General features: G+C 35.8%; 5 protein-coding genes across 5 annotated transcripts; 2 read left to right on the top strand and 3 right to left on the bottom strand.

Moving 5' to 3' along the window:
* Positions 1 to 242: 242 nt before the first annotated feature.
* Positions 243 to 1088, bottom strand: LOC113865744 ((-)-isopiperitenol/(-)-carveol dehydrogenase, mitochondrial-like). The gene has a single exon (XM_027500474.1). It carries the CDS (start codon positions 1086 to 1088, stop codon positions 294 to 296), a length of 795 nt encoding a protein of 264 aa, XP_027356275.1. The 3' UTR covers positions 243 to 293.
* Positions 1089 to 3405: 2317 nt separating this feature from the next.
* LOC113865365 lies at positions 3406 to 6607 on the top strand. Its single transcript, XM_027499855.1, has 2 exons — positions 3406 to 3891; positions 4594 to 6607. The coding sequence occupies exons 1-2, from the start codon at positions 3589 to 3591 to the stop codon at positions 5431 to 5433; spliced, it is 1143 nt and encodes a 380-aa protein (XP_027355656.1). The 5' UTR covers positions 3406 to 3588; the 3' UTR covers positions 5434 to 6607.
* Positions 6608 to 7650: 1043 nt separating this feature from the next.
* LOC113866342 (probable BOI-related E3 ubiquitin-protein ligase 2) lies at positions 7651 to 8416 on the bottom strand. The gene is made up of 2 exons (XM_027501221.1): positions 8246 to 8416; positions 7651 to 8136 (listed from the first exon to the last, which is right to left on the bottom strand). The coding sequence occupies exons 1-2, from the start codon at positions 8414 to 8416 to the stop codon at positions 7651 to 7653; spliced, it is 657 nt and encodes a 218-aa protein (XP_027357022.1).
* Positions 8417 to 14901: 6485 nt separating this feature from the next.
* Positions 14902 to 15626, top strand: LOC113865617 (heavy metal-associated isoprenylated plant protein 26). Its single transcript, XM_027500301.1, has 2 exons — positions 14902 to 14986; positions 15088 to 15626. Exons 1-2 carry the CDS (start codon positions 14906 to 14908, stop codon positions 15469 to 15471), a joined length of 465 nt encoding a protein of 154 aa, XP_027356102.1. The 5' UTR covers positions 14902 to 14905; the 3' UTR covers positions 15472 to 15626.
* A 457-nt stretch (positions 15627 to 16083) lies between these two features.
* LOC113866382 (serine/threonine-protein kinase CDG1-like) lies at positions 16084 to 19198 on the bottom strand. The gene is made up of 10 exons (XM_027501283.1): positions 19063 to 19198; positions 18878 to 18951; positions 18703 to 18797; positions 18480 to 18595; positions 17885 to 18373; positions 17559 to 17807; positions 17299 to 17462; positions 16777 to 17004; positions 16526 to 16675; positions 16084 to 16420 (listed from the first exon to the last, which is right to left on the bottom strand). The coding sequence occupies exons 1-10, from the start codon at positions 19196 to 19198 to the stop codon at positions 16208 to 16210; spliced, it is 1914 nt and encodes a 637-aa protein (XP_027357084.1). The 3' UTR covers positions 16084 to 16207.
* Between the last annotated feature and the right edge of the window lie 560 nt (positions 19199 to 19758).

Below are 19758 nucleotides of genomic sequence, written 5' to 3'. Positions count from 1 at the left end.
AATAAATTTAACCAGATTTTACTGAGGATTGAGAAACTTTCTTATAAACTTATGATTAATTTAAAAATAATATTTAATAAAAATATCATTATTTTAAATAAAAATTATTAAAAATCGACAATAAATCTAAACTCAAGCCAAAGGGTCAAGAGAAAAAATGCTGGTTACAATGCAATGAGATCCTAGGCAAGCATCCTAAACCTTGAACTAAAAGCTTCTTCATATTCAATACCAAACAAACTTGAATAATAATTATTTCATAGTAATAGTATTACTGTTATCCATCGGGAGCATCATTTGCCAAAAGCAAAGCCACCGTCCACCCTAAGATCAAGGCCAGTGACAAACGCTGAATCATCAGAAACCAGAAACAAGACGGCGTCAGCCACGTGTTTGGGAGTGAGGACCACTCCTTGCAGCCTCGCGTATTGGGCATAAACCTCTTGCACCTTCTCCTCGCTCATCCCTAGTATCTTACTAGTCATCGGCGTTGCCAACCCGTTGGGTGAGACGCAGTTCACCCTTATCCCGTGCTCCGCAAGCTGCACACTCGCCGAACGCATCAACCCCAACACCGCGTGCTTCGACATGATGTAGTCCGTTAACCTTGGGCCACCGTGGCTGCCACCCACGCTCGCAGTGCACACTATGCTTCCCCTCACGCGCCTCTCCACCATGGCACGCGCCGCGTGTTTCACGCATGCTGCCATTCCACGGGCGTTGACCGCGAAAAGACGGTCCAATTGGGAAATGTCGAGTTGAGTTACGGTCTGGTCGGAGGGACTAATGATCCCAGCGTTGCTGAACATGATATCCACTTGTCCGTAATCGTTAACGGTTGATTGGACGAGGTTCTGTACTTGTTCTTCTTCTGCCACGTCACAGTGCACGTAGGTGCACCTGTGGGTGCCAATGGACGCAGCCACTTCATTGCCCAGCTCGTCTTGGATGTCAGCGATCACCACCATACGGGCGCCTTGCTCCGCAAAGACACGCGCCGTCGCTTCGCCAATGCCACTGGCTCCTCCGGTGACTATGGCTATTTTGCCTGTTAGCCTGTTTGTTGTAGTGGATGCAGGTTCCGCCATTCCTCTATTAGGATTAGTATTATGGAAAAGACTAAACTGTGAACAGGCAAGGAACCTCTATATTATGAACAAGATTTAGTTGCATTGGAAAATATGCAATTCCAAAAATTGGAAAGTGTTGTTCGTTTAGTTTACTGATTAAAATTAAAGTTTTATTTTAATAAATAATTTACATATAACTTTATTACATATTACTTTAATTTTAATTATTTCAAGTGAATACAAAATTACTTGTCTTCATCAGCCAACCCAACTCTTGTATGTATTTTAATTCCAATTCTTAATTTCTTATATACTTTTATTTTATTTTATCGTATTATTAGTACGTTTATTTTTTATTTATCTCTTTTGCATCCGTTTTTCCTACACCAAAAAATTGGAATATAAACCTATAATTATTCTCGTAACTTTTACACTCAAAGCCAAATCTTAAAAGCATATTTAATCGTCACACTTTTCTAAGTTTATTACTTTTTTATTTAATAATTATTGTGTGAGACGTACAATGATATATCATTCTTTTCAAATTTTCTATCATTTGAGCAACGTTTTATTATTGAATACCATGCTGGCGGTCTGTGTCAGCGAAATTATATAAGCAAAAGGTCTTAATTTTAAAAAAAAGACAATATTTCCTGTTGGAAATACACTAAAAGATGTGAATCATGATAGAAGTTTAATATTACTACGTCTTGTATTACAATATAATAAATGTCCAAGATTGATCGAATCAACAGATGCTAATAATTGTACGTATCGACTAATTAAAGACGAAGTCAATACATGATTCTTGCTGCCAGCTACTAACTAGAAAACTATGTTGGTAAATACGTAAATGATTCGTAAACCATCAAATCAAATGGGACAATCTCCACGTTTTTATATATGGATGTGTTATGGGGGAAAAATAAAATAAAAATTATATATATATATATATATATATATATATATATATATATATATATATATAATGTAAAGTTGTGAGAAAAGCATCCCAAGTGTTTATTTCAAAGTTTGCTTTTTTATTCCTGGAGAAGTTGAGGTATGTTACAAAATGTTATTAAGTTTGTTTCAAGTTTTGAATACTCATTCTGAAGTCAATCTTATTCTCTAGTCGGAACTGGGAATGATTCATATTTGTTCTTTCTATGTGGGGAGGGGTGTGTGCCGAGCACACGCAAGGGGAAGGGCGAGCACGTGGGAAAGTGGGTGTTTGTGTGCCATTTGATTTGCTGGATCTGCACTTTATGTCACCAATGTCCGACAAAACTTGGTTGGCCCAATAGCGACACAAACCTATCCAATCCAAATCTACAACCACTACCTCTCACAAATATTGAACCGGTCAAAAATGACAACGCCCGAATACTATTACTTGTAAGCATAACATTGTGAACCCTAGTCTCATTTAGGGACTTTCTTCTTGTCCCTTTGTTTTTGCCTCTCTGGTGATGGTGATGAGATATTCAGTGATTGTTGCTTTCACGAGAGAATCACCAATAAGGGACGCTATTAATTTGTACAACCAAATCATGCTAACATGAGAAGAGTATAGATACACATTAGCATCATTTAAACCACACACTAAGGATCCAAGAAAATTTCATAGTTGCAAATTTTCATCATTTTACATGCTGTAAATAATCTAATTTAACATGAATTTCACCTTTGTCAATAGTTTCAAGTTGGTAATTGTGTTTATCCCATGTCAGTCCTTTTTGGGTCATTTTTTAAAATTCCAGTAGAGGACTTATAATAGACCATACAAGAGAACAAAAATGAAGAAAAGATAAGAGAATGAGGAACACAGCACATTAAGAAGAGATTAATATCTTATACACGGGACAGTAGTAAGTAGAGCATATCAGTGTGCTGTGTTTATATGGTAGTCGATGTAAAATTGCACCATGTGATTGATAATAATATAAATCATGTCAATTGCTAATAAATTTCGTAAAAATGTTTAATGCAATGTAACGGTGTAGGTATATTTTAAATCCGAAAATAATTACTATACTAATTAAAGGTTTTTTAAACTTGAAATACTCAAAATTTTACCATATTAATTTTTGGCTATTCTAATAACATTTAAGAGAATATATTTTTACAAGTTTACAATTTAAAATACATTTACATAAAATTTATCACATTTTAAACCTTTAAACTACTCCTCACTTTATCCTTTAGTTTTTTTATTTTACTTTAGAAATAAATAGAATTACAACAATTAAGTTATAACAAAATATACGAACACGTATAATAAATTATGCAATGATTTAAACTTATTTAAGAGTGAGTAAAATCCACAAAAGTCGGCATTGACTATAAAACATTTTATGGCAATGGGAAAATGTTTGGGGTTATAATTTTAAATTTAAATTGAACAAAGAAAAAATAAACGATGAAGAGGGTAGGGTTAGGTAATAGAGTAATAGGGGGTTTTATTTGAAGGAAAGAATCTGAGTTCTGGGATTCATTTGTGCATTTGCAGATAGAAGCCATGGATAGGCTTCTATCATCGTCTTCACCCCCTTCCCTTAAATCTTTCAGGTCTCTTACGTTTCTCAGTCGATTTCAATCTGCAAGATTAAGTTTTTCTCCATTAACACGTTCTGACCTGAAGCAGGCAGCCACAATTTGTTGCAAGCATGGAAACCCATCTCCATTCTCGTCTTCTACTCCCTTTCTCGCTTCTTCCTTGCAGCCCAACAATTTTCCATCCGTTTCTTCATCTCAAGATCTCTCCACACCCGAATCCCATTCTCTCAATCAGATCCTAACTGGGCCTTTTCAAAAACCAACGGTATAATTCTACTCTGACCAATCATTCTTGTCTAAGACTCTCGCTCTTTTTTCTTTTTGCGGTCATTTGTTTATTCTTGGTCATTTTCATGTTAATGTTTCATGAGAAAATTCCATTTTGTTATTTAAATTGAAGAGTAAAATATATAGAATTCGAATTTCATATTTGTCCATATAAATCTGTTATAAGCTGACTGACGCCTTTCGACCATTTTGAACTGAGGGTGAAGAATCTCCCTTCCAAAGATAAACTAAAGCATTGTTTCTTGTTAATTTAGTACAGCTGTTATGCTACTGTTTCAAACTACAAACTTGCTTTTTGTTTTTTTTCTCTTCTCATTCCGTGCACAAAAAAAAAAAAAAAAAACTATAAACTAGGAGGTGTGGGTAGCTCCTTGGTGATCTTGTGTGGTTTTTTACCTATACCATTTGACCAATGTCTGTCTTTAATTACTTATCTGTGCCAATAAAGCATGATCATCTAGATACTCGTCATGGGCAATTGAATAGAGACATGAATATACGGGAAAGCTGTGTTGCATATTTCCGTTTTGTTGTTTTGTTTTGGATGATATTCTTCATGAGTTTCTTTATAGGCTCCTTGTACATAATTTATAGTACTTCGTTTTGTCCTTGATATTTTAAAAATCCAGTGTATAAATAGATCTTAAGAAAAAAAATCCTCTATGCTTTTTTGTCTCAGGCAATAACAGCTCGGACGCTTGTAATACTCTCTGCTCTTGTTGTGATCTTAATCCAACCAGCCATTGCACCAGCAGCTTTTGCAACCTTTCAAACTGCTGCCAAGACTGGTGGTCCTGCTGCTGCTGCAGTTGGTAGAAAACTACTCCGCACTGAGCTTCTAAGTAGTGCTTGGACTGGTTTCTTTGCTGGCTGCTTGCACACCTTATCAGGCCCTGACCACCTTGCTGCTTTGGCTCCGCTGTCAATTGGTCGTACTCGAATGGAGAGTGCTGCTGTTGGAGCCCTTTGGGGTTGTGGCCATGACGCTGGCCAGGTCATCTTTGGCTTGATATTTTTAATCCTGAAGGATCGACTCCACATTGAAATTATCCAAACTTGGGGCACTAGAGTGGTGGGTCTTACCCTGCTAATAATTGGTGTTATGGGAATTAGAGAAGCTTTGGAAGTGCCTGCCCCATGTGTTGCCTTAGAAAGTGGTGAATGTGACATCAACACATATGAATCACTTGAGAATCCAAAAGTGGGAAAGAAGAAGATTGGTTTTGCTACTTTCGCCACAGGGATAGTTCATGGACTGCAACCAGATGCATTGATGATGGTGTTGCCTGCCCTTGCTTTGCCTTCTCGTTTGGCTGGTGCTGCATTTCTCATCATGTTCTTAATTGGAACTGTAATTGCAATGGGAAGCTATACGGTGTTTATAGGTTCATGTAGCCAGGCACTAAAGGATAGAGTACCAAGGATAACTGAGAAACTCACCTGGGCTTCTTCCCTTATTGCAATAGGCCTTGGATTTGCTATCATTATTAGCCAGTTTTTTGGATTTAGTCTGTATTAAAACATCTTTATTCAGCAGGGAACTTTTTTTTCTTCTTTACCAACAGCGTTTTGGGGTTTCAAAAAGTTAACACGTTAGAGATATTTGTTTCTTTGGAGCTAGTGCATTATCCAGGCAAGATGTGAAATTGATAGTCGATTAATTGACCTTGCTTTTGAGAGTGTGTAACTGTACGCAAGCCCAATGATTCTGCGGTTCAGAACTGCATAGCTCTTTTCTTTTTACTAGGTTCTCAAAAAGCTATATGTATTATGCCTTGACAGCCTTGGAGTTCACTGCTGTATTTCATTAATAAGTGAGAATCTTACAACAAAAACAGCACAGAAAATTAGTCTGTATTTAGGGTTGGATTTGTATACGTGATGGAAATGCATGTCCTTTTGTTGCTAATCATAATTTTTTGCACAGTAGTACTCATTCTGTCAGCAATTCATCTGTATCACATGTTCCTTGCATATCTGTTTTACCTACTACCGTGTGTCCTGCAACTTCTATATACTGATGCTTTTGATGCCTTACAAAATCCTTCATCTCCTATTAATCGTCAGTCATGTCTATTTGATACCACTGTCACTGTCCCTAAGCCTAGTGATGCCATCCCAGGCTGTTTCTCCTCATTCTGCTGTAGTTACAAATCGAGCTACTACTGCTAACACTCACTCTGTGGTGACTATAAGCAAAGCGACTATTTTTAATTCAAAAGTATATACTGAAACTTCCATTCCTCAGTCAAAGCACCGAAAGAATGACACTAAACCAAAGTCTGCTCTTGCATAACAACACATGGACTCTCACTGCTCTACCACCTTATAGAAAATTTAACAGGTTCTATGTGGATCTTCAAGGTAAAAAGGAATGTTGATGGCACAAAAAACAGGTACAAGGTATATTAGGTTGCTAAGGGATTTCATCAGCTAGAGGGTTTTATTTTTTCTGAAACTTCTAATCATGTCAAACCAACCATGATCTAAGTTATACTCGTCATTCCTCTCTCTATCAGATGACCTATTCATCAAGTTGACATCGATAATACTTTTCTCAGTGGTGATTTATACGAGGATTCCTTTATGACTCAACCCTTGGGCTTTTAGAACAAGGAAATGGACATTTGTAAATTGTATCCAGATTAAACAAAACTCTTTATGGCCTCAAATAGGTTCCAAGAGATTGGTTTCAGAAACTGCATTCTTTTCTTATAAGTAAATGGTTTCAATTTGTTAAATCTAATGTTTCTCTTTTCATTAGAACTACTTCATCTACAACTTTTATATATATATATATATATATATATATATATATATATATATATATATGTATATATATATATATATATGTCATCATCATTGGGAGCTCAACTTAGGCAATTCAGGACTTCAATGTTTTTTAGAATAAAAAAAAGCAATTATAAATTAAAGCGACAGTAGACACATGGAGTGGCAATAAACACTTTCGAGCATTTCTTAAGATCTCAATTAATTTCTCGAAATTCAAATCACTCAGATTTTAACTCAATTCTCCTAACCTAAAACAAATATATGGTATCGCTGGTCTCAAACATAGTGTCCACGATCCTACAAAAGTATACGATCCCAGTTTGCATAGCTCCATTTTAGGAGAACTTCAGTATGTTACAATTACTAACTTGATGCGGCATTTGCTGTCAACAAAGTCGATGCATGCTCCAAAAATGTCTCATTGGCAAGCTGTAAAACAAATTTTAAGGTATCTCATTGGAACACTGTCTTACGGTATGAAATTTTCCAAGTCCGACAGCTCAACATTTCAGATGTTGCTGACAGAAAATTCACCACTCGATATTGAATCTGTCTTGGTAAACACTTAATGCCTTGAACTTCTAAAAAGCAACATGTAGTGTCTAGATCGAGCATTGAGGCAGAATGTAACAGAACTCTTAAGTTTCTTTCATAAAAAAATTGTGTTAAGATTTTCTTGTTGAGATAGCCATCTGCTAGGAAATTAAAAAATATATGGAGATTTTCAGATAAACAAAAATCATCTAGATGTGATTGCCAATTTGCCAAATTTAAAAGTTTATCTGTTTACTTTCAAATGAGACATCGCATCCAAATAGCGAAACCTAGAAAAAGACCATGAATTGAAAAGTTGTATGTTTGATATCAAAACATGCTCGGGGATATGCTCCTGACTATATCTTATATCAACATTTAAGCACATCTTCTACATGAGAATATTAATTTAAAAAATTAAAGTTTCTATACTATACTTCTTTTGCGTTCTGCATACAGGACAAGCTTGGAGAAAGGCCTCACAATTTCTGCAAGAACAAAGGTGTCTGCAAGGAAGGAACATAAAACACGAGCTTCGAGAATTACAACCTTTGCAAATTTGTTCTTCCATTCCCATGTCTCTCCTAATTTCATCACAGCAGGATTCAACATCTTCCATCGCCATCACATGAGAAGCTCTTTCTTTCATCTGTTCTAAAGCGTTATGTAGCGATAATACCATAGTTTCATTTTCTTGGGCCACTCGTCTCCACGATTGATTTTCTGCTTCTAGCCTTCTCAAAAATTCTTCTAACTCAATCCTTTTCTTTGCTGCTTGTGCTAATTGCTCGTCTTTCTGACTTAACATATAAAATGCGTCCGATTCTACCTTTTCTAACAATTCTGCCACTTGTTGTGCTCTTTGCTCTTGCAACAAAATTCTGAGTTTTTCGGTCTGGCATAAACAGGAAAATAAAAAGACAATTAAACTATGTTCCACTTAAACTCAAACTCAAACTCACTTGTGAAGATGAGCTAATATGCCATAAAATATTCGAACTAACCTGTAATATGATATAACGATCAACCTCATTGTCCTTCAGTTCGCCAAACTCAAGTGCCAAGTTCTGAGAAATTGGCGTTAAAGATTGAATGATGTGATTGTACTTGTCGGAATGATTGCAGCTAGAGAAAAATAAAAGAGTGGGATCATCAACAAACATATTGGGATTCATCTGGGTGGCTGTGTTGTAGAAGAGACAATACAGATGAGGGTGTTGAGAATTGAAACAGGATCGAGCATTTATCATCAAAGTGCCTCTGAGCAAATATATTTATAGTTAGGAGATATAAAAGGGTAACTGAAATGAATGGAAAGATTGGAATTGAAATAAAAAAAAGTAACTGAAAATAGGATACTGCGGAGTTTCTCTCTCTATCTCTTCATTGAACTTTCTTCCTCTTTTTTCTCAATCAATCGTCAAAGCATTAAAGAAAAAGGAGTGCGGGACGCGGTAAGCAACATGCAGATTTTGTGACTGAACTATCGGGTCAGAGGCGTTTGTTTGTTTTTGAATACAAATTATTCAATTCCTTTGCGGAGTGTGTCACATAAATGTCTGTTTCCATTCATAAAAACAGTCTCAGATTTTTCAGCAGTTTCATCGTTTGCAATGGAAAAGGATTCACAGCGTAGGATTTACTCCCCACAACTGAAGCTTAGCCTTCTTGTTTTTGTCGTTTCTATATTTCTAACAATTTTCCCCCATAAATCTCCACGTCCTTTCAAGATATGTTGATTATTTTTTTATTATGGCATAGATTAAATTATAATATCGTATTAGCTATGACATCAGCAGTAAATGATATTCCGTATATTGATTATGTACAATGACGGTTTCTATGTATATTGCCAAATTTATTTTAGACAAAAATCCTGTCAAAACAGAACTACATTAATTTAAAATATAACACTACTATTTAAGGATGAGGATTCAAACCATTTTCATACCCGTGATCAAAATTTGAATTCATTAAATTTAAATTATTGTAATCCTAAGTTTTGTGCTGACACTATAATAATAAAAATTAAAAGGAATTTTTCAGTTTAATCTTAACTTAAATGTGATTTTTTTTTTTTATTCTATCTCTTTAATTTTTTTATCTAATATAATAAAATATTACTCTTTTTTAGTCCATAAAATTTATTAAATTTAAAACTAACCATGTAAACAGTTCGGCGTTAAGATAATATTTGTTAACACAATCTTTCACCTAACCAAAAATAAATTAATTATTAATACAAATTTTAAAAGCTTATACTAACAAATAATGCATTATACTAATATATAATCGATTGAACATTAATGTTTTACAAATAAAATTTATTTATTAGTATAATATATTTAATATAATTCATGATATTTATACTAACACTTTACTTTTTATTAAAAAAAAAAATAAACTAACAAGGTTTTTGCTTTGGTACCTTTATATTTTTAAGAGTCTTGACATCTCTTTTGAATAAACCAACAAGTTTCAAACATGTATATTATATTTAACATTAATTATGTATCTTTTTATCCTCTAATTAAATTTTTATAATGTTATTAGAAAAATCACCACTTTTGATTTTTAAAAATACGATTTCAACTTGAAAAGTTAGAAAGTTTATACGTGTTGTTTCATGAAACATTAATTTATTTTCTATCATATGCGATCTATTTTAATTTAAAGCATATAAATACCAAAGTGGTAATCATTCAGTCAATACTAACAATGTCGCGCATTAATCTCTTAAAAAAACGGAAGTATACACACATATATTTAAGATAAAAGATAATATGTTGCAATTTAAACACATAAAGAACTGGGAAAGTGAAATCCATCCTAGTATTTCTTTATGTCAATTAAACCTTTAATAGTCTTCTCGATATACAAGCAGAGTTGTTGGCCACGATTTGAAGTCATTCATCATTTTCTACAAATAAGTTACAGCAACATTGCGGATATATAATTCCGATTGGAGCAACAACCGAGATCTTGATTTGAAGATAAGATGCATGTTCTCTTAATCTCAGCTAACCAATTACGCAGAATTAAGCAATTTTAACTTAACTTGGTTACAAATTGCTTTCGGAGTGGTTGATAGTGTGTATAAACCTTCTCATCCACCAAAAGCCAAGGGCCAAAAAGTACACGTAATAACCTTGAGTTATAATATATATAATGATCTTGAACTCGGTTAAGTTTTGGACTTTATATCTTTCTAGAACTGCACATGCAACAGGAAGGCATGAGCATATATGACCCCACCCCACCTTAGACGCTTACGGGGGAATCCAAAATCACGGAAACGATATAGCAGTTTATGTCAGGCAACACCTCAAACACAAAAAGTTAAAAATACAACCGTGTTTCCTTTCCCTAGGTGTTTCAGAAAAGTCCTAACGTGTATATTTTATTTGATATATTTTGTAAGCATTGAAATTGGATTTGGTTTAGCAAAAGAGTGGAAAGTGAGGCAGATGGGGAAAGCAGAAACAGTAAGGATATCTGAATGTTATGGTGTGGTGAGTGATGATGAGAGGTGATGGACCCACGTGCAGGCCACCCACCATGAGCGGCTCTTGCGCAACCGCACCCAATGGTAGGGTGCAATCCATGTGAAACCAACCTGTATTACTATGCAAGTATCACACCCCCCATTGACTCGGTTTTGCAATCAAAGAAAACCCATCTTTCTCTTTCTTTTTCTCTCGTGGAATATGGGGTTTTGCTTTGTTGAAACTAATTATTAAAGACGGGGATGTTCCAACACGCATAGCCCATTTCTCGTATTTGATGCAAAAAGTCTTCGCTGAAACTTCTCAACTACTTGTCTTTGGTTTTAGTTTTTGAACTTTGAGCAAAGCGACATGCAACTTATGCAGCAAGCTCAGTCCCACCTCCACCTCCCCAAGTTATTTGTCCGTAGTGGACTCAAAAGAATCGGTCACAAAAATCAAGTCCTTCAACGTCATTATTCCTCACTTTTGGACTTTGATTTTGGACAGTCACAAATAATGGATCGTTGTTTCAAACCAAAGAAAATCTTTGGTGGAGCGAGTGGACTGGGTCCCTCATTATGTGATTATTCCATCTACTCCCTCATACTATATTACATTGCTGTGCAGGTCAAATTCAAAGTCTGCGCAATGCCTCAGTTCAATTAAACTATCTTGTACCAACTTCTGAGCCACCCTTGCAAACCTTGCATAAATCAAATTGCATCATAAAATGTCGTATGAGTAACATTTTACATAAACACACCCACAACCGCAACTTATTGTTATTAATTGTTAGCCAAACTCAATAAGCTAATCACTCAAGGTTTATTACATCTTTTTAATTTATTATGTATGACTATGAGTACTAAGTAGCTAAAAATTGTACGTTAGCATTTCCCCATATATAGTCATGCACAATTAAAAGTGACGCTATCATTTGAAAAATAGTGATGCAAATGTAATTGGAGTTTGCCCCATTTAATTTCACATGGGCACGCCAGAGATACACCGTTGATTAAGCACCGAACTTGCTCACTTCACCAAGTTATGCTATTGGTATATCAAAACCCTATCCTACTCCACCACAAATTTGAGTTGAAAAGAACCATCTACTTTTGGCAGGTTTTCATTGATCACGGTATTATTATTTATTTCTGACTCGAATGGGTTAAAGCAGAGGCGATTCAATGCTTTTGGTAATCTAAGGACCACCGCCACAGTATATATAATTGAGGGTAAGTTGGTGAATTCGTCCGTACATGCCTTGGCTGAAACGTTGCCGTGGAAGTGACAAACAAGTTGCGTGGTCTTTTCTTCAAAACGACAACCTCTGCCTGATCCTTTTGTTAGTATTTACAATGACAGGGATATTAGATAATACGATTTGTACGTTTTATTGTTAGTAGTCAATCATGTTTTCGACATCTACTGATCCACGTACGTAATGCTAATTTTCCACACCTTTAGATAAATAAGAAAAAAAAAAAAAGCGATAGAATAATGTTGAGTTTAATCATTGTATTGCGGTCGCCTTCTCTAAAAAAGAGAGGTATTGGCTCTCTATACTAATTTTTTTACCGCCTCATACATAAATATTCTGTTTAGTCATTAATTATGCAATCTTCAATAAAATGTATACTTCATCGAAGTTGCAATGTTTTTAATACACAACTATACAAGTAACAACAAATTGGCTGGTGCAGAGTAGTTTGTTGCCATTGCCTGCATGCATTTGCACATGTTTTTGGTCCTTGTGTCACCAGAGATAATAGAGAACTACTAGTGTTTCGATATTAGCTGACAACTTAATAAACTGCAGAGAGGAGAGGATTAAAAGAGGTAAGGACAAATTGATTGAATATAAAAGTTTAAGTCGGTTAACAGATCTAATTCCATTAGTTTTATCTAGCTCACAGGTTCCAAATAAGTAAAACCTATACTTTCACATTATATATGTGTGAAGCTAAACTGTGACGTTATTCGTGTTTGTTTTTCCATTAATTAATTGACAACAAACAGTACACACATCAGTAAACGCTACCTAACATTTTCCCTTTACCTTCTTTTTGTTTTGGTGGTGGAAGTTGAGGGTGTTTCAGATTAAATTGCAAACACAGATCAAATCAAAGTAGAAAGTACAAAATCAACCACAATATTTTAACTTAATATAAAAGTGAAAATCGAATCTTTTTTTATTTATATATTTTTGTGTAGGTGAGAAATGAGTGGGATAGAGAAAGATAGTTAATGTGATGATGTGAGGATTGAATTCTCATATGCTTTCTACATTGGAGGCCGACACACGCAAGTCATGTGAATTTTGAAAGTGTCTCTTTGTGGGGGAAGGACCCATCTCGATCCCATGCATGGCTTTGCTTGCACACATCTTGTTGTTATATGGGGTCGCTTTTCAATGCCTAACGCAAAACAGAGAAAGGATAGAGCTAATGAGCTTTTGAGTGTTTCTCGTGCAACATTGACTAACACTCCCCACTACATGTTCCTTTTATTGTTTACCAGTGAGTCAGTCTGTGTGAATAACAGCAAGTGGATATGCATGGATCATTCAGTCATCCAACTACACACCCCATACCCTCATATTTCTTTTTCTCTCTCATCATAATTAGCTCTCCTTTCAAAGCAAATCTAAATGTAGTCCATATTTTTTTTCTCTTCCTTCTCATTCACTTGTTTCCCAGAGACTTCACAATTGAGCAATTTTGTAATATTATAAACTGATTGATCCTTTCAAAGATAAATAATTATGAACATAAGTTTACGCATAACTGTATCAAATTACACCTGTGGATGTAATCTGCTTCCCCTATCAGCATCCGGCTTGCTGCATGTAATTTTACTGGTGTGAATATTGTTGTCTTTTTCAAAGATACTTCAGGTTTAGATAAAAAAAAAATCTAACAAAAAATATATATTATGTACTAACATTACTTATTATCAAATATAGAATACTTTATTTTTCTTGTTGATTTTTTGTAATTTTAATTTTTCAATACCTATATTGTAACTATAACTGAATTTGTCATACATATGTCCATCATATTTTGAAGTATTTTTTAATCTATACATTTTAAATTTTATCTTAATTTAAAATACTTATCCACTGCACATATATTTTCATTTTATTATATAAACAAAGGGCTAGGGGTAGCCTTGTTACCTTGTACCCTATTTAACCCAACGTTTTATTTTTAATATTGGCCCATGCTGGAAAGCTTCAAAACATTGGGCCTAATTTTGGGTCAGTATCCCCGGGTTCTGTATTAATATACATGGCCCAAGACTTCGGCTAAGGAGATTTCCTTGCACCCTTTTTTCTATATGACACCCTTTTAATTTAATTTTTTTGTTATTTTCAAAATTATCCCTGTCTCTCCCTGCACACACCCCTATCATTATTTTTACAACAACTTACTTTGTTTTCCATAGTCTCCACCAAGCTCTCTCCTTTCCTCATTATCTTTGTTGATTTCATACAATTCATTGTGATATTGACTCATTTGTTAAGTGATTCCAACTTTTGTATTATTTTACTTGCATTAAAAATCACAATAGGTGTGTATTTAATGACATTTATTAACAAATACTTATAATATTATTTGTTAAAGTTATAATATATACAACATGTAAAAGTTAAACTAAAAAAATTCAATTATAAGAATAAGAAAATATAATACATTTTGTTTATTTACATAACGCTTTTTTAGTTGGTTTTCATAAGAATAAGTAATTCTTATCTATTTAACTCAATTCTAAATAATTATATATGACAAATACTTAATATAAGTAACTCATTAAACAATATATTTTAAATATTTTATGAAATAATATGATAACTAGATTTACAATTTTAAATTTAATGATTTTTTTAATTTGCGAATAAGGGAGAGAGGCGGGCGGGTTGTCGGGATTGAAATAGGATGTAAATTGGGTGGGAGCCACAGAGTGTTTTGGGACATTCAAATGTGTCCGTGGGCGGTTATCGATTCTGTAACGATCACCGTCCAGTCAGAGGGAGAGACACGTGGCAGTACAGATTTCATCCCCGTTATCTGAGATTCCAAAACACCGTAATGTTGTTGGTGGGGCCATGCACTTGGGGTTCCTTATAATCTATTATTCCACACTCATCTCACTCACCTCAGTGCTCAAGGACGAATGGGTGCCCTCGATCACATCTCGGAGCTCTTTGACTGTTCCAGTGGCAGTTCCAAGCTGAAGAAGCGCAAGCAGTTGCAGGTAGGTAACTTCGTTCATCATCAGATCCAGATCCAGATCCAGATCCAGTTCCAGAAGTTTTGTATTTCTAATAATAGATATGTCTCTGTGTCACTGATCAGACGGTGGAGGTCAAAGTGAAGATGGACTGCGAAGGATGCGAGAGGAAGGTCAGGAAGGCGGTCGAGGGGATGAAAGGGGTCAACCAAGTCGAAGTGGAGCGCAAGGCCAACAAAGTCACCGTTGTCGGCTACGTCGAACCCTCTAAGGTCGTCGCTCGCATCGCTCACCGCACCGGAAAGAAAGCAGAGCTGTGGCCCTATGTCCCCTACGACGTCGTTGCTCACCCCTACGCACCCGGAGTTTACGACAGGAAAGCCCCCTCCGGTTGTGTCCGAAACACCGACGACTCTCAGTATTCTCATCTCGCTCGTGCCAGCTCCACTGAGGTCCGCTACACCACCGCTTTCAGTGACGAGAACCCCTCTGCCTGTGTCGTTATGTGACTTTTAAATCTTCGCTTTCCTTTTTCTGTTCCAATTGTAATGTATATTCCCAACTCCTACTCACTCTGCTCGGGAATCAATCAATCAATGCCTTTCGCTGCCTATTGTAATTGTAATGTTATCTTCATTTTAAATTACTTTTGGTTTTTAGAATCTATGCTGATTGATGATTGGTTTTGAAAATTAGAGACAGCCTCGCTGGCTTTCCATAATTGAAGAAACCTCTTCTGACGGTGGAAACTGAAAATAATTACTTCTCACAATGCCAGCCTGTTTTGGAATCCCAATTCTGCAAGGAGAGCCCAAAAAAAATTATTTGGGTCATAGAAAAATTCCCCAAATTTAGTTTCAATACATGTTCTATAATTGAAGCAATCAGGCTACCTCAAACTTGATAAAAGACTAGCTCAAACTTAATCACACAAATTTGACCAAAGAAATAAAAAAACTTGAATGAGTTGGGCAAAAAAATAAACCAAAATTAATTCAAACCTATAAGTTGGTGTCCATGTCGTACACATTCTAACAGCCCTAATTGAGCCAGCGACCCATCAGTTATTATTAAAGGGAAACCTCAAATGGAAACCACCTCTCTTCAAATCTACTGGTCATTTCCTAATGGGAATGGGGCAGATTATTTATTTAACTGCCCCCCTACAAACTGTTACCTATTACTATAGGTTCCATAAAATTGAAAGAAGCTAATTAAAACTAGATGATCTGCTCCATTGTTCTTTCAAATGTTCATCATTGTGTGCTCTGTGGTGACTGTACTGCTATTTGATGCAGTGTCATAGTCCACATCAAGTAATGCCAGGCTCAGGTGCAAATCTGCACTTGAATTTGGATAGACTTCGTCATCAATATTTTCTTGATTTTCAGAATCATTCTGGTAGGCGTTGAAGAAGTTTTCAACTTTCCCGTCGTATCCTTTTAATATATTCAAAATCTGTGCATCATGAAACTGATATACTTCAGGAGCTAAACTTTATTAAAAATAATGAAAATGTGACTTCTACCATGGATTTAACAGCTTGAGAGTCATTGGTATTACCTGATTCAATGTTGGACGTAGCCGTGCAGCCCGTCTAATGCACAGAGATGCTGCCAGAACCATCTTTTGCATTTGAGCCTCATCAAACTTCTCTTGTAAATTTGGATCCAATAAACCTTCAACATCACCACTTTCTAATATTGGTTTTGCCTGAAAAATGAAATCATTGTTTATATGTAAATTCATAGAGATATATATTCTATATCGTTAAAATAAGTCAAAATTCAGTCTAAAATGTGGAGAGCTCTTACCCACGCGACCAAGCTCTCCTGTCCATTGCAAGTCTCAGAGCTGATAGGTTCCCTTCCTGATATTAGTTCAAGTAGCACTACACCAAAGGCATAGACGTCTATCTTGTCACTGACCTTTCCATACATGAAGTATTCAGGAGCAAGATAACCAAAAGTTCCTACTACGTCGTTATGAGTCATAAAAGATGAAGTTGTTGGTCCCCGTATGGCAAGCCCAAAATCAGATAACTGCCACATGTGGACAATAATAAGTCACATCATAAATTTCAAGCGTAACGTTACTTTTTTTCATACAAGTATCGTTCTACAAAGAACAATGTTGACCAGCCAAAAAAAAAAAGGAATTTTGATGAAATGCAAGGATGTATGAAATAAAGTGATAGGGACCATTCATCCATCCAAGAGTCAACATGTAAGTCACATTATTCGAACAAAAAAAAATGGTGGCAAAAGTTCTTCCTGTCTATCATTTTTCATCCAAAAAGAATTCCTCTCAATACTAAGTATCAAACTAACGAGTACCTGTGGCTCAAACCCATAGGAAAGAAGAATGTTTGAAGACTTGACATCTCTATGTATAATGGGCTTCGAAGTTTCATTGTGTAGGAAATTGAGTGCTTCAGCAATCCCAACAGCTACATTAAATCTGACTTCCCATGACAAGAATGAACCATCCTCGGTCTTGCCTATATCCATTTCTAGTTTCATGTCAGCGTCATATCCATTTTCAAGTAATTTTAACCATAGTTGAAAAGTGAAAAAAAAAATCACTGAAGCTTTACCGTGTAGATTTTCCTCTAAGCTTCCTTTGGGGCAATAATCATAAACAGAGATGAACGCACTGTCATCAACACAAATCCCAAGTAGAGGGGTGATGCTTTTGTGCTTTAATGAGGATATTATTTCCACCTCACGGGCAAAATCTTTCAAGGCTACTTTTGATGACTGCAGAACTTTGACTGCAATTGGCTTCCCATCAGGGAGGATTCCTTTGTACACACGGTTGCTCCCTCCTTTCCCAATCAAATTTTCTGTAACAGAATGCTAGTTAAACTTAGAAGAGAATTTTCCCAATCAAATTTTCTGTAAGCAGCAGTGTTTGTCTAACCTGAAGAGAATTGACAAGTGCAAGACTTAAGAACCTCAATGCTGAACCACCTGCAACTGAATGTATTAACGTTTAAAACCCTTTCCAGACTCTTTGGCAGTTCAACAGATGGAGCTGAAATTTTTTTGTAGCTCTCATCTTCGTTGTCATTAATGCCCCTTTCGGATGAATTGTCGTCAATGGTCGAACAGTGCTGATTTTTCTTCGGTGAACGATTTGGTAAGCTCATTACCCATTGCACAACAGGCATGTCCCTTACATGATGGGTCTGTGAGATTTCTGTATAGGCCCTGTGGAGAAGTGGCCACCCAAGCTTCTGCTCTGAGGGGTCACCCAACACTTTCATGCAACTTTGTGCTCCTTTATATGCATCTTCCTCCAATTCTCTGCTATCATCGCGAGTTAATTTCTCACTCTCCACCTTGGAGTCACCAAATTCAGAAAAAACCACTGTACTAAGGCTTGGTCTAGGATCCTCTATGAGACCACCTATCATAATTGGAAACAAGCTTATTATGGTTTCTTTTGCCACTGGGTGCTTGATTTTCTCATAAAGGAAGACAAGAAAAGTGAAGACTCGCATGATATACCAAACCTGGTAGTTTTTCATCGGTGAACCTTCTGAAGACAATTTTCGCACCTTGGATTGCCAGAACATTGGTGGTGGGTGGTAGTCGTTTGGCGCAATATTTAGCCGTGGAAGCTCCACCCCTGAAAAATGAAATTTGTCTTGGAATAATCAGAAAATCGGGGAATAAAAATGAATTATATAAACCCAATTTCGCAAACAAAATTTGTGAAATACAAGCTCGACATACCCTACCACTAGAGCCATAGCAGCACAGTTTTTTGCCTCTCTAACAAGAATATTTCGAAAGGAACTTCCTGTCAAGATCTGACAGGAGAGACCTACCTGAAATTCAACGTAGCCAAATACGTTATTCCTATGTACAAGTAACAATAATTGGGTGTATAACATTATTTTGTACGTACCTTTTTCACGTCGCATAACCCTTTATAAACGTCGAAATAACCCTCCACCAAGAGCTTCCTTTTGGAAACATAATCTGAACTTAAAGTAGGAAAAAGAAATTACAAGGGCAAGTAAATTGTGTGTTTCAGGAATAAAATAAAAGGAAGCACATGTGCCAATTTGTAAGAACTTTGAACACAGTTACCTGCACTTCTAACTACATGGAGTGCAATAACAGAATCATGAGGTTCAGCAACTTTAACGAGAGCCCAGTTCAGCAATTGTCTGCTATGGCCATCCATTCTAATTCCCACCAAAACATATCTCCTTTCAACTGTCATTGCGTTTTTCCTTTATGTCAATCAACCCCCACACAGCTATGGATTCAATTCCTAGTGTAATCTGCACAAGATTTACCTATGCTGGTTCTCAATATTTCCTGTTCTTGAATCAATGTTGAATTATGACGGCATTAAAGAAAGAAAGAAAAGAAAAGAAAAATAAATGTTGAATTAAAGCAAAAGATGAACAAAAGAAGGCAAAGAAAGAAAAATGAACCTAAAATTTTTTGTTGGAAGCAGGGATGATTTGAGAAGAAGATGCTTTAATTTTTAAACGAAGTTGCCGCCAAATTGCATAGGCCCATTCCTATCTACTGCACTAACAAGACTTAAGAAGAATTATCAATTCATAAATGTTGAAACTTGAGATTGAGGCCGAAAAGACAATTATTGATTGGGATGAGAGAATTTGCTTTGCTTGCTGCGAATATAGCGAGCGAGAGAGCGAGGGACAGATGTTGTATAAACTCACAAGACCAATGTGAAAACTAAAAACGTATTACCATTTTAACGATTATATTTGATTTTTTTATTATAAAAGAAAAAATGATCACTTGCTT

Source organism: Abrus precatorius, unplaced genomic scaffold (assembly GCF_003935025.1).
Source record: "Abrus precatorius isolate BTA unplaced genomic scaffold, Abrus_2018 Scaffold4, whole genome shotgun sequence".
NCBI lineage: Eukaryota > Viridiplantae > Streptophyta > Magnoliopsida > Fabales > Fabaceae > Abrus > Abrus precatorius.
The sequence above is the reverse complement of the archived record's forward strand: the minus strand, read 5'-3'. Positions and strand labels throughout refer to the sequence as shown.